The sequence below is a fragment of the Ursus americanus genome, chromosome 7 (assembly GCF_024610735.1).
Source record: "Ursus americanus isolate L20-20 chromosome 7, mUrsAme1.1.p, whole genome shotgun sequence".
In the NCBI taxonomy this organism is placed as follows: Eukaryota; Metazoa; Chordata; class Mammalia; order Carnivora; family Ursidae; genus Ursus; species Ursus americanus.
The window spans coordinates 66,806,066-66,819,912 of record NC_142133.1 but is presented as its reverse complement, the minus strand read 5'-3'; the positions used below and the strand labels follow the sequence as shown (position 1 = coordinate 66,819,912).

The following is a 13,847-nucleotide window of genomic DNA, read 5'->3' as shown; positions in this document are numbered from 1 at the left end:
GGCAGGGCCAGGCCCAGGTGCCAGAAAGGAAGGGCATTGCCTCCCCGCCGCTTCCCCATCATCCCAGGACACCCACTGCAGCTTGTCCTTTTCTATTCTGCAGAGCTGAGCTCAGCATTTCTGGCCCAGGTCCTGGGGGACACGCTTCCTGGCAGGGAGGGGCTCCATCCCCAGTCTGACCACTGAAGGCCTGCAGGACCCTCACCCGAGCCTCTGAAGGTAGCCACAGCCTCTCACAACAAGACTTAGGGCTCCCAGTCTCTCGCCTCAGTGTTGCTTCTATTCAGTGTGTGAAGGGAAGAGGGACCTCAGGCCTGCCTGTTGTCAAAGACCCAGAAATAACCTTCCTTCCACAGAGCAGGTTCTCCGTGGATTTTCAACCCACACCATTCCCACCCCACCTATATTTTCCACACTCTCGCCCCATGCCCCTGCACTCCTTGGGCTGCAGACCTACAGCACGGATGGGTGGGCAGGCAGGTAGATGAAGAGATCGCTGGGTAGGTAGACAGCAAGCTAGCTAGTTATGCAAAATCAGCCCCAAGACTAACTGAGTATGAGTACGTGCCAGGCCCCGTGTTAAACACACACCACGCAAACCGCTCATTTCCAGCTCAGAGGCCACGTAGCTGAGTCACGCAGCAGAGTCCAGATTCAAACACCGGTCTCCAGGGTCCCAGGGACGCCCGCTCCCAACTGTATCGACTGCAGGTTATGGGAACAGGACGCGCACGGGCCTACCTCCTTCCACTGCGCTGCACGGATATCGCACGTTTAATGAACTGAAGGTCTGGGGCAACCCTGCGTCCAGCAAGTTTATCGGCGCCACTTTTAAAACAGCATTTCACTCGCTTCGTGTCTCTGTGTCACATTCTGGTAATTCTTGCAATATTCCCAATTTTTTCCTTATTATTACTATTATATCTGTTACGGTGACCAGTGATTACAACTTGCTGAAAGCTCAGAGGGTTAGCATTTTTTAGCACTATTTTAAAATTAAAGTATGTAAATTTCTTAGACATGTCATTGCACACTTGATAGACTCTGGAAGAGCACAAACATGACTTTTATGCACTGGGAAGTCAAAAAAATTCGTGTGACTTGCTTTAGTGCGACGCTCACTTTACGGTGGTGATCTGGAACCGAGCCCTCAAGCTCCCTGAGGCACACCCGTCATTCCTAACTCAGAGAACTTGAGAGAATCTGAACACGAGAACACAGGTCCCAGTCAGCACGAGGGCGGACACTGCATGCATCCCACCCCTGCTCCACCTGCCCAAGCACCTTGCCGATTCCGCTAAAAATGGACGCGCCCTTCTCCTTAGCTGGGCTCCCGAAGAGGGAAGGGTACAGTTGCCTTTTCTCTCAGTGCTTGAAGGTACTAAGAGGGATGCTATTTCAACACCTCTATAGCGACTATCAGAAAGCAAAGAGCCGGCCCTCAGCAACGGTGTGTGGGCATCTGAGTGTAATGAACGCAGAGCCTGCCGAGCAGGCAGTGGACCCAGAGACCAGCAAGAACGGCGGAGAGTGGAGCTGGGAGAAGCCCACCCAGGGCGCCCTCGAGCCTGTGTGCTGACCGCAGGAAGTAGTGAGTGCCCAAGGGAAGCTGGCACCTGTCAGGCCTCCAGGTTGGCCTTGGGTGAGGAGGAACAAGCCCAGCCACAGCACTGGCCACACACACACACACACACACGTGTCCACACACACACACGCACATGCACACAGGCACACTTGCTGTGCTCGCCCAGCACGAATCCACACCCCTGCCATTGCTTGTACTCCCCAGCTGTCCTCTGGATGGCAGCCACGACTTGTATCTTCCTATCCCCTTTCCTTGACTAGGTCCTCCAGGGATGTTTATTCAGCTCATCTGCCAGACCTGCGGAGCCCCACTATGTGCCAGGTACCTGGAAAGGTACCTGGAAGGAAAGAGAGGAAGAGGAGAAAAGAGAAACAATGCATGCAGGAGGGAGAGAGGCATGTAGGCGGGGAGGGAGGAATGGTAAGGAGCAGCGCGGCCATGGCACTGCCTTCATTGAAGAGTATGCATCTGGAGTGGGTGGGTGTGTGTGTATGTGTATGTGTGTATACTAGGCTTGTATGTGAATTCTTTTTTTTTTTTTAAAGATTTTATTTATTTATTTGACAGAGATAGAGACAGCCAGCGAGAGAGGGAACACAAGCAGGGGTAGTGGGAGAGGAAGAAGCAGGCTCATAGCGGAGGAGCCTGATGTGGGGCTCGATCCCATAAGGCTGGGATCACGCCCTGAGCCGAAGGCAGACGCTTAACTGCTGTGCCACCCAGGCGCCCCTGTGTGTGAATTCTTAATGGAGATGAAGCGCCCCCAATCACCCTGGGGCAAGAGCGCTCACACCAAGTAAAGCATTCCCTGACCGTCCCAACTTCCAGTCTAGATAAACATCCTTGAACCTCCAGGAGAAGCAGTGTGAGCAGGACTGTGGAGCATCAAGGCGGGGGGGGGGGGGGCACCTCTTCCTACAGGGGGCAGCCTGCCTGAGCGCTATGCCCCCAGAGGAGCCACTCACTAGCTGTGTGACCTTAGGCAAATGACCTCACGTCTCTAAGCATCCATTCGGCGGTTACCAAGACAGAGTAATGAAAAACAGAGCCGACCTTACGGAGCAACAGTAAGGGTGAAATAAAACCACGTGAGCACAGAGCTCGAACTAGCACCTGGCAGACGGCAGCACTCGGTGCAGCTTGGCTGTTGTGCTTCTGAGGCCAGAGGAAAGAAAGAGGGGAGCCGCACGATCGGGGGCCCAGCCTGGGGCTTGGACTCTTGGCCAGGCACTGATTCATATTTGGGGATCTGAGGAGGCCCTTCTAGCCCCAAGGTTGGAATGCTCTTGGTCCCCTTTCCTACTCCCTCTGTCCCTCCCCTCCCGTCCATGCAGGGCCTGACACCCCACCCCCGGCTCCTGGCCTCCCTGCTCTTTACCTCCCCACCCATCTCCCATAAGGCCAGCTCCCCCTCCCTTCACTGTGGCCACATTTCCCCAGCTGACCCAGCCTGGCGAGAACCCCAGCACTCAGCTCCCCCAAAACCTGCATTGTCCCAGCCTCCCCAGTAGCTCCCTCCCCCTCCAACATATGGATGGCAGGGTAGGGGAGGCCATGGGGAGAAGGGATGCTGGGCAGACCTCCCTGCACTCCCAGCCATAAACGTGCTCCTCGGCTCTCACCCCTGGCTCCACACCCAGCCTGCCGGATCCAGCCCCCAGGCTGTTCTCCTGTGGAGGGGTCTTACCACTCTCATTTTTCTTCCTACCCTAGCCACTTCCTGAGCACCTACTCTGTGCTAGTCAGGCCGGGCCCTGCAGGGGCAGCAGCGGGGCTGCCTGTTATCCACGCCAGTACTTTTCAGATGCCCTAGAGGCCTGGTTAAAACATGGACTGCTGGGCCCCAGCCCCAGAAGCTCTGATTGGCATTTCTAACCTTTCCAGGTACCACTGGATGCTGCTGGTTCAGGGGTCACATTTTGAAAACCCCGGGTCCCCTACAAACTGTAATTCAAGGCAGACCAAAGGAAGCAAGGGCTCTGATCAGAGAGGAGCAGTGAAAATTAGGGAAAGGGCACACCAGGCAGAGGAAGGGGCATAAACAAAGGGCTGGCGGCTCCAGGAAGTACCGGAGTGGAAGGTACGGGGAGGCGTGGCCGGGAAGGAGGCTGGAAGGACACGTGGGGCCCACGGAGCAGGGGTCAGTGGGTGGCCACACCCCTTCCCTCTGGCTCACCAAACAGTTCCTTAGTGCCAGGTGCCCCTGGCAACTCTGCCAGACTCCTTGGGCTGCAGCCCACGCCCATTGTCCCCCTCTGCAGTGACATGGCTCCTCTGCCCCAGGCCTGGCTCTCTCTGGCTGCCGTGGGCGGCTGTCAGTGTCTCTACCCGCCCTCCCCGGGCGGCTCCCCGGAGCTGCGGGAGCCAGCCCAGAGGTGCCAGGGAGGTGTGCCAGGTGAGCCAGCATGCGCACCGCGGGCGTGGGCGGCTGGGGAGGAGCGCCGGCTGAGCCCGGCCCCGTCTATCAGCCCGCTCTATCAGCACGAGGATCTGGGCCTGGGTGTGTGTTTGTTGCCGCATGAGCCAGAACAGTTACTATGGGTAGATAATAATAGCAGTCGTAATCCCTCATAATTGGACCAGACTTTGCTGTTTGCAGGGCATTTCCATGCCCATGACCTCATCTGACTTCCACAACCACCCTGTAAAACAGGCACAGCTAGAGTTACTATCCCCACTTTACAGCTGAGCAAACGCAAACGCAGATGTCCTGAAGTCACATCTCCAGGAAGTGGCGTCCTCGGGCCTGGGACCTGGGGCTTCTGACTCCATCCAGCGCTCTTTCTCTATCTTAAACTGTCAGAACAGAAAGCCTGCTCTGCTGCTTTCCGTGCGAGGGAGCCAGCGGCTCTGCTATCTAGGGCAGCACTGTCCGGTAACAAGAGAAGCTTGGTCCGACTGTCCCCACCTTCCCCACCTGTGGGGGGCAGCTGACCACCAACCGCAGGTGTGTGGACACAGAGCTCTGTCAGCACCAGCCGGGGCATCAGAGCGGGTAGGGAGGTCAAGGTCACCTAATCCGACAGAGGAGCAAAACAGACCCGATGGAGGAAAGGAATTACCCAGAGCCTCCACTCAAGAGCACAGGTGGCCCTGACTCTGTGGCGGCAGGGTGTGGCCCGATGGCTGCCTGAGACAGGAGTAGCTCAGAAGGCCCGTGGGATAACCTGGACTACTTGTTCTTTTTCTGTGGGGTCAGAAAGAAGGGGACCCGTGGCCCCTAGGAGCCTGGCTCAGTAGGCCATGGCAAGTACTTTCTCCCCAGCTCCCTGGGTACACACCACCCGCTAGGGCATTCGCATAATTCCAAGCTGGGAAGGCAGGTGACCGGGTTTCGTGCACACACCCACGTGTGTGTCCACACAAGGACTGACACAGGTGGGCTGGCGGGAAAGGTTCTGATCCACCGGGCTCTCATCTGGACCCACCACTGAGTGGCCGGGCTCAGCTTCCTCATCTGTAAACTAAGGCCATCTGTCCTTGCCCCACTTATTTCAAGGGTTGTTCCCGAGAACCAACTGGCTGGAAATCACTCAGAGAACAAAAACAGGCTGTAAGGCTGAGGGAACCCAGGAAGGAGCTGAGCACGCGTGGGGGCGCATTGGGGAGGATAAGCAGGGGGCGGGTCTCAGAGCTGTCCCTGATGGTGGGCAAGCAGATGGGACACTCCTTGCAGTGCCCAGGGGGCCCATACCTGCTGCCAGGTGTCCAGAAGGACAAACTATACCCCCCGAGCCTCACCACCCCTCCCTCCTACTCAGAAAAAGGGTAACAGGCAGAGAGAACTGTGGGGACCAGAGCACAACAGATAGGACACCCCAGAAAGACCCATAGCTGCATAGCTTCTCCAGAAAGGTGGTGGTGGGGTTTACCATCTCACTGCCAGACAGCGAAAATAGAGCCCGATTTGGGGGGTTCAGGGTGGCTTTGCCTATAGGTGGACACAGCTTGGCATGGTCCCAAGGCAGCCTATTGGGACCGAGCAGGAATCCCTACGGATCTGCGGGGATCTCCTTTGATTCAGGCCCATTCTGGAGTTCAGCAGAGAGTGCTGAGCTCACCCTGCAGGGGGCTCTGAGAACAAGGATGTCATTGGCTCCATGGTCAGAAGTGACATTCAGAAACCGGGGTGGGGGTGAGGGGCAGGAAATCATCATCTCCAGGATGACTGGTGTCACAGTGTGCCTGGCACTCTGAGAGGGGGAGCCCTCACGCGGCCTCCTATCTACTAAGCCTCCCCAAACTTGTCTTTGGCCTCCCGGAAGCTATTGAATACTCTGGGGAAGCAGAGGCAGCTAAGACAGGTGAAGGGACCCACATGAGGACACAGAGCTGGTAGAGGCCAATCCAGAGAGGAATCTGGGTTTGGGGACACTCTGCTGGGCTGTCCCCCAACATCATAGAGACCCGGGGCTTGAACCTCTACTTAAACACCAGGAGAGTTAAAAGCCTGGGTCCTAGAGCCTGACTATGTGCTTCAAATTCCCGCCGTACCCCCAGGACCAAACCTCTACAAACCATGGCTCTAACAGGGACATCAGCCCTCCCCACCGCCCAGTGTGAAGGCTGAGGTGAACAGTCCAGCGCTCAGAGGGAGCTGTCATTACTTGGGGACGGGCCCTCCCTCTCCCCGTCCCAGGGCTGGGGCCAGGGGGTCCTGGGCAGAGCCAGCCGCTCACCTTGCGGTCCTCCTCCCGCTCCGGAGCGGAGCTGCTGGTGTCCCCGGGGCCGCTGGAGGGCATTGCGGGCAGCTGGGCGGTGGGAGGCAGGCTGGGGCTGCGCGGGGCTGGGGGGCTGCTGGGCTTTGGGGAAGGAATTATCGTGGTCTTTGTAAGCAAGAGTTAGAACTTAGACATAGATCCCGGTGAAACTCTGACTCCGGCTGCCTGGGGTGTGGGCTTCCAGTGGCTCCACCTGTGGGGGGAAGACAAGAGGGGTCAGCAGGGCAGGGCACCCCCAACCCAGGCCCCACCTGACACTCCTCCCCCCTCAGCCCCAAGCAACTCGGACCTCACTCCTCTTCCCAAGCTCACCGGCAGCTCGGGCCAGCCTGGCACGCCAGAGAGCGGGGGAAACCGAGGCCGACTCAGCTGGCAGGGTACTGCCTGGCTTCCCTCAGGGCCGCCTCCTGCCTCCGCGGCGGCCACAGTCTCCCCGGGCCTCCGCGTTGCTGTGGCAGTGGGTGCCACTTCTGGGCCTTCCAACTGCCTCCTGCCTCCTCCCTTCTCTTCATTCACTTCTGTTCTCTCCTTTGAAAGCTTCCCGCACCCTTCCTCCCACCCAGCCACCCCCTGGGAAATCCCAGAGGTCCCCAGCCCTGCTACATTTTCCTTCTAATCTGTCCTCCCCTCACGCCCCCACCCCCACACCGCTCCCACCACGTGGAGGAAGTGAGCTGCAGTCACAGGATGTAGTGAAATGAATGTCACCTCACTTTAGGACCAGCGCCTGGGCCCAGGGAAAGCTGAGGTTGAACTCGGGCTGCGGCCAGGCTGAAGGCCTAGGTCTGCAGTGCTGTTGAGAGGACGTCCTGGTGGGGAGAGGCCACAGCCAAGGCCACGCTGAGGGCGGACCAGAGGCTGCTCTCCCCCCCACCCCACAAATCGGCCCCATTTGCCTCGGGAAACTGGGGGGCTTGAGGGGGCCCTCCGCACCCACACAGCTTAATTTTAGGGGCTTTTCATCTTCCCTGCTTCAGGTGTGGGCCTCAAGCCAGTAAAATAACAAAGCCCCTGCCGCAGGCCTCAGCTAGGGGTGGGGGTGTTGCAGATTCAACCCCCTCTGCTCGGAGACACTGAGTTCTCGGTTCCCCACCCCCCAGGAGGAAACACGGGCCAAGCCCCTGCCTCCAGTGCACCCGCCTGCAGGGAGGGGATTGGCAGGAGAAGGAAAGTGGGAGGCACTGGATCTGGGCCCACCCACACCCTTCCCCTTCCAGTTCCCGTTCTGCTTCCCCGGCTTCCCCTCCCTCTTGGGCTTCTTCTCCCATCCCCCTCCAGCCAAGGCTCCCTGGAAAACCAGGCACTGGAGAAAGCACAGGCTTGGGTCTCCCACGGGCACAGCCCCTTCCCCAGGGACTTGGCTTCGCAGGGAGGTGGGCTCTGCCTCGGGTGCAGAGGGGGAGGCTGGCACTGGGAGGAGCCTCCTTTGGGCCAGGACAGGAGGGGCTGTAAGTTAAAACCTCACCGGGCTGAGGGTGCGCCAAGCCCCACAGGTGAGCCCTGAGCAAACTCCAGGTGCAACTTCTCAGCGCAGCCCCGTACTGGGCTCCACGCACGTCTGCTGCCCCAGTACACGCGTGCGTGCGCAGACGGCAACAGAGAGTGTTGCTTTACGTGTCAGACGCGGTGCTAAGCACGTGACAGGCCGGCCTGCCTGCCTGCGGGCAGCTACTAGTACGATTACTATCCCCCGCTTGCAGTGGAACCTCAAACTCAAAAAGATTAGGATTTGTCCGTATTCCAGAGTCAGAGCGGAGGCCTGAGCCCAGATCTCTCTCACTAAAGCTCTGAGGGCGGTCTCTGTGAAGCTGTGTCCCCCAACTCACACCACGGCACAGAAACAACTCTTGAGAGTCCGTTAGAGAACTGGTCCAACCCAGAACTCCATGAGCCTTCCCTCCATTACCAGCCAGCAATTCCCCTTCAAACCCACACACAGCTTGTTAGCGCAAACATGTCCAATGGCCTCCCACCCCCCACATCAAAGCCTGCAAAAAGATGTGGAAGCTAAGACAGGCAGAGTCTGGTTGGAAAGAACATTGAACCCGGAGTCAGCAGATGGGGGTTCTAGTCCTGACTAGGGCCTCCCACCCTCAGCTTCCTCATCCATGAAATGGGCGAGTTGGACTACATGATCTACAAGGCGTCTTCTAGCCCTGCCCTGCCAAGCTATTGGGGGCGCCAAGGGCAAAGGGGAGAAGCAGACAAGGCTGGGACACCTTTAGGAGCCCCAGAGCCCCAGCATGGAGTCCATGAAGACCCGGGCACAAAATACAGGCAGATAACCTCTGCCAGATGTTTGTCTCAGCACTGCCTGAGGCCTAGAAATATCCAGGGAGCTTCTGTGAGAAAAAAAAAAAAAAAAACCACTTTCAGAGAACCTCTGATTGCCAGCGAGAAGAGGAAGGAAGTAGGAGGGAAAAGCAGAACATCACAAGGCATTGACCCTGAGGGCAGACACCCCGGAAAGGAAGGGAAATGCTCTTTCCTCCTCCCCTTCTCCCACGTATCCCCCGATATCAGAGCTGCGTGCGCTAGCCTCCAGGCAAATTCAGCTGACCTGGGTCAGTCTGTAGGTTCCTTTGTGTTCCTCGGTGGAACAGATCTGTCAGAAAGTGTTCCTCAGAGTCACCCCGCATTATCTAAAACCATCCAGCATATGCCCAGGCAGGCTATGCGCTGCACAACGCCAGGGGCCCACTGTGGTGGCCGTGGTCCAGGACTTGACACAGCGCTCCCTACCTGGCTCTAGAAGCTTCCTTGTCTCCAGCAGCCCTTCTGAGGGGAGGGACCTGCCCCAAGGCCCACAGTCCCAACACAGCAGCCTGTGCCCACCATGACGGTCCTTCGCCAAGCGTGGCTCTGCTGCTTCTGGCACTGAAGCATCCTCTTCGCCCACGCCAAGGGCTGTACCACAAGAACCACCACCAAAGAAAAACCCATGCCAAGAACCCTACCACCATGACAGGCAGCTTTTATTTCCTCCTTGATACTTCTAATGGCCACAGGGGCCATAAATAATGTTTCTAACAATAACTTTCACAAACGTTCAAGGAATCCCACATCATAAAAAATTCTTGGTATCACAACTGACACGGTCACCATTATTACTACTCCAATTACAAAACTGTTGTGGAAAAAGGACTGGGATTTTGAATACGCACACCCAGTTTCACTGCCTTCTAAATCCAACTTAGTAGAAAGCTTTTTTAAAGACGTACAGTCACACGAGTGGGCTGAACAAAGAGGAGACACCACCAACGAAATTTTGGGGTCTGGAAAGCAGACTTGCGATGGCCAGATTTCAGACAAAACTGCTTTCAAATCAAAATCAAATCAAAACAAACCAAATTTATAACAGGAATCCTTCAAAGACACTGGAGGCAAGGGCACCAGGTACCTCCCAGGCCAGGGGTGGAGAGGACCCATGTGTGAAAATTAAGCAGACTGAATGAAAGAAGGAAAAGCCCTAGACCCCCTCCCCCAGAAGTCTGAAGGTTTACCTTCTGGGGAACACAAAACACAGGGTCTTTGTACAGAGCTGACTGGCACAGCTGAGAGCAAAGGTAAAAGATCAAAATCAAGGAGATGAAGGTTATTTTCAGTGCTGATGTTGAGTGCCCCCAGCTCTTCCCCCACTGGGCTCCTCGACCCCTGGCAGCCAGACCCTTACCTTCTTCTCTGGAGAATCTTACCAGTCTGAGAGGAAAGGCCTACGGATATAGAGGCTGCCCCCAGAACCCAGATGGTGTCCAAATGGCTTGTGTGGGTCAACCAGTGTGGACCTGCCAGGAAGCAAGCTTCACCATCACACACAGAACTCCCAATCAGCCTTCCAGTCCCCTCTTCTTAGTCCTATACAGCATAACCATGGACCAGCAGACAGCTGGGGAGGCCTCTGACTTGGACAATAGAGACGAGAACAAACAAACCAAACCAAACCAAAACCCAACTTGGAAAAGACACACGTCGCGCACAGAGAAGATACTACATTCATGAAACAAGGACGTGGTGCTGTTTAAAAAGAGCATCCAAAGAACAAAAAAGGTCCGTAGAAATACAAACCATGCTAAAGATGTGAAACTCAACGCAAAGGGTACCTCAAAAAGAAAAATGAAAAGTGGAGAGGATGGAAAAGAGAGAGGACTGGTCCGGAAGTTTCCATATCTGAAAAGCAAGAGTTACAGAAAATTAAAAAAACGGGGGAACATTACCAATGAAAGAGTGCAAGAGAATTTCCCAGAACTGCAAGACACTAGTGGCCCAGTTGAAAAGGCCCACTGCACGGCAGCAGACCCACAACAAGGCACGTCACTGTGAAATTTCAGAACACTGGCACAAAGAGCAGTTCCTACAGACTTGCACAGAGGGAGAAAAGAGTGACATACAGAGTTTCAGGAACCAGAATGGCTTCAGACTGCTCAACGTGAATGTGGAAAGCAAGAAGACAAAGGACCAATACCTTCGGAATTCTTAAAATAATTCTCCCATTAGAATTCTTTATGCAGCCTAATCATCATTTAGGTGCGATAGTAGAATAAAGATATTTTCAGACGCTCTTTTCTCAGGAACCGCGAGATGTCCTCTAAGACACACGAGACAAAGGAAGGGATTCTCCAGGATTAAGGTGAAAAGAGGTCATATGAAGGCATCGAGGGCCACTGTTCAGATCTAAGCACTGTGACTCAAGGCTCCGGTCTGTTGAGTGCCATGGTCGCCATGCCCGCGACCACCAAAGGGTCTTTTAAATCCGACAAAACCACAGGTGTCTCTCACTGTTTGCACTCTGTCATCCAAACTCGGGAACTGAATGGATTCAGATATTGACAGGTACCTGTCCTGGACCACGTGCTCTAGGAGGGGGAGTAAACCAAACAAGAGGAAGACACGAGATCCAGAAAACATGAACTCCAACCAGAAAGAGGGCAAAGGCAATGCCAAGGAGGACCACAAAAGGAAGTCCCAGGATGGCCGCTACGACACGTCCCACACCCAGACAGCAGAAACTGGAGAACTGGAACTGAAACATGTCATACTTGATGTGACTGCCCTTGCAGAGAGCTCCGCTGACAGCTGTCAGAAGGTGAGGCAGCAATCAGCAGAACGTACAAAGAAAATAAGGCAGATGAAGAAACAAGGTCATTATTAACTTCTGGGGAAATAAAGAAAGGAAACTCTTGCAGGCTACTGTAAGGCCTGGCTGTGAACACAGCTGCATTAATTGATTTAACAACTATGTGTGTGTGTGTATATACACACATATGTAATGCATGTGGATGTGTGTGTATATACATATAGACACATAGAAACTTCCTGCAGCTGCTCTTATAACTTACCACAAAATTAAGGGCTTAAAACAACACAAATCTGCTCCGTTGCAGCTCTGGGAATCAGAAGTTCAAAATGGTTCATGTCACCGGGCTGCACATCACGGTGTTGGCAGGGCTGCCTTCTCCTCTGGAGGCTCTAGGAAGAATCCATTCCCTTGACTTTTTCAGCTCCGAAAGGCTGCTCACACGCCGTGGCTCCTGGCCCCGTCCAGCCCCAGAGCCAGCAACGGCCAGGCTTTCCCCCATCGCATGACTCTGACCCCGCTCCCCTCCCTAACTCCTCAGTCTCTCCTGCGTTTGTTGTGCGTTTCTAAAGCCCCTTGTGATGACACTGGGCCCCCAGATACTGCAGGATTATCTCCCCCACCTCAAGATCTTTAACTGCAAAGTCCCTCTAGCTACATAAGGGTAACATATTTACAGGTTCAGGGGATGAGGATGTGTCCGTCTTGGGGCGCGAGGCACTACACAGCCTACAACACGAGTATACACACGTGAATTCATGTGTATGTGAATAGATGAATATGTCGAGGTCATCAAACATTTCTGAAAGAAACGATATGCCCACCACTATTTAGAGCTATTTAGGAGGGGAAAGTGTGGCCATGTAGGAGAGCTCTGTTCTTATTGACTAAATAGGAAATCAATGGGAAATGTCTAAAATGAAGGATCAAAAAGATGCACATTCCTCAGAAATGCGAGATGTAAAATTGCTAGAAGCAGCAGCTCCAAGTGGTGGCCTCTGAGAAGAGGAAGAGGATGGGAGCGTCCCTCTGGGGAAGAGATGTTGGTACTGCCGTCTTAAATGATATGCATGTTCTACCGTGAGGAAATAGAAAAGAAAAATTTAAAAGACAGAATGGGGATGGGAAGGAGCTCTTACCTCCCCACGGCAACCATTGGTTGGGTTTGGCTTCCATCCTCCTCTCTGAGCACAGCTCAGCCCTTCCACCACTGTTGCTCTCTGAAACCATCACATCCCACAGCATAACCATGACCAGCGAGCTCCTCACACCCACACAGAGTTCCATCACCAGCTACAGAAGTGGTACCGCCCTCCCCGCCCCGCCACCCCCCTCACCAAACGTTTCATATCTCCCAGTGCATAGTGTGCCCCCCACTGCTGCCTACATCCCTAGCCATGACGCCAGCTCACGCAACAGCCCACCTCAGCCAGAGACCTGCAGTTCAGCCAACCGAGCCACGTCACCTGCCACCCCTGCCCCCACCACTATCCCCCCACACCCCACCATTCCCACCGACCTCATCAGCACCTCCCCCGCTGATCACCCCAAGTCTCCCCTCCAAGCCTGCCCCAACCAGCACTGACACTGTCACCCCACTGTGTCACCTCAACTAGGAGCTGCACAGAAGTATTTTCTCTTCCAGAAGCAAAACCAGCATTGCCCCAAACCTAAATCCTTGCTCCATCGAGAACAATCCTAACGTCAGGGCCGTAAGAGCCCCTTGCACTCCACCTCCAGCCCTCGATCTGCACTGCTGGAAAACATCTGACCATCTCTGTAGCAGGCCCTCCTTCTCCCCTCCATGTGAAGTCTACTTTTCTCCTCGTGGACTTTGCTTGTTTCCAGCTACCTGGTATTTGCCTGACCCCCGCACTTCACCCCAGGCAGAGTGAGCACGTGACCAGGCAGAGCCAATCAGACGCCTCCCAGGCCCGTGGGGGTGCAATGGAAAGATGCTACAGGATAGGATGTGAGTCAGGAGCGACTGCCTGCGGGGGAGGGCTTGCCTGAGAACAAAGGGCTGAAGATAGAGGGATGGCAAACTGTGGTCATTGTCTGGGTCCCCGACTCTGTGTACCTGGTCGCAGGGCATCTCTGAACCTCCCCGTCATGGGAGCCTTTCCGTATTTGGGTGTGAGTGAGTCTGTGCCCTGCGGCTGACAGTCCTGACTCATATGCTAATCTCAGCCTCCTAAAGGGCTTCTTCCTGCGTGGGTTCAAATACTGACCTGGTTACTCCATCAGCTGTGAGACCTGGGGCAAAACCGTGGACCACAGCCTCAGTTTACTCAGCTGTAAAATGGGGGAAAGAACAGGAGCCACTTCACGGGGCTGTTGTGAGAATCTAAATGAAATGTATTGAACATGCTTACAAGGGTGCCTGGCACGAAGAAAATACACAATACATTTTAGCAACTGTTAGTCCCTGACTAATCCAGCCCACAGTTTTCTTTCCTTTCTTGAA

General features: G+C 55.0%; 1 protein-coding gene across 3 annotated transcripts in view; it reads right to left on the bottom strand.

The window, feature by feature from the left end:
• The window catches only part of DNMT3A (DNA methyltransferase 3 alpha), a 101,551-nt gene that overhangs the window by 68,992 nt on the left and 18,712 nt on the right, over positions 1-13,847 (bottom strand). For 2 of the 3 annotated variants that reach the window (XM_045809283.2, XM_045809282.2), the window contains exon 2: positions 6,265-6,499. In XM_045809283.2, the coding sequence (XP_045665239.1) occupies positions 6,265-6,327 (63 nt within the window). In that variant the 5' untranslated portion in view covers positions 6,328-6,499. Of the gene's footprint in view, positions 1-6,264; positions 6,500-7,019; positions 7,538-13,847 lie in introns of those variants that run through there. The other variant, XM_045809284.2, reaches the window with a different exon arrangement.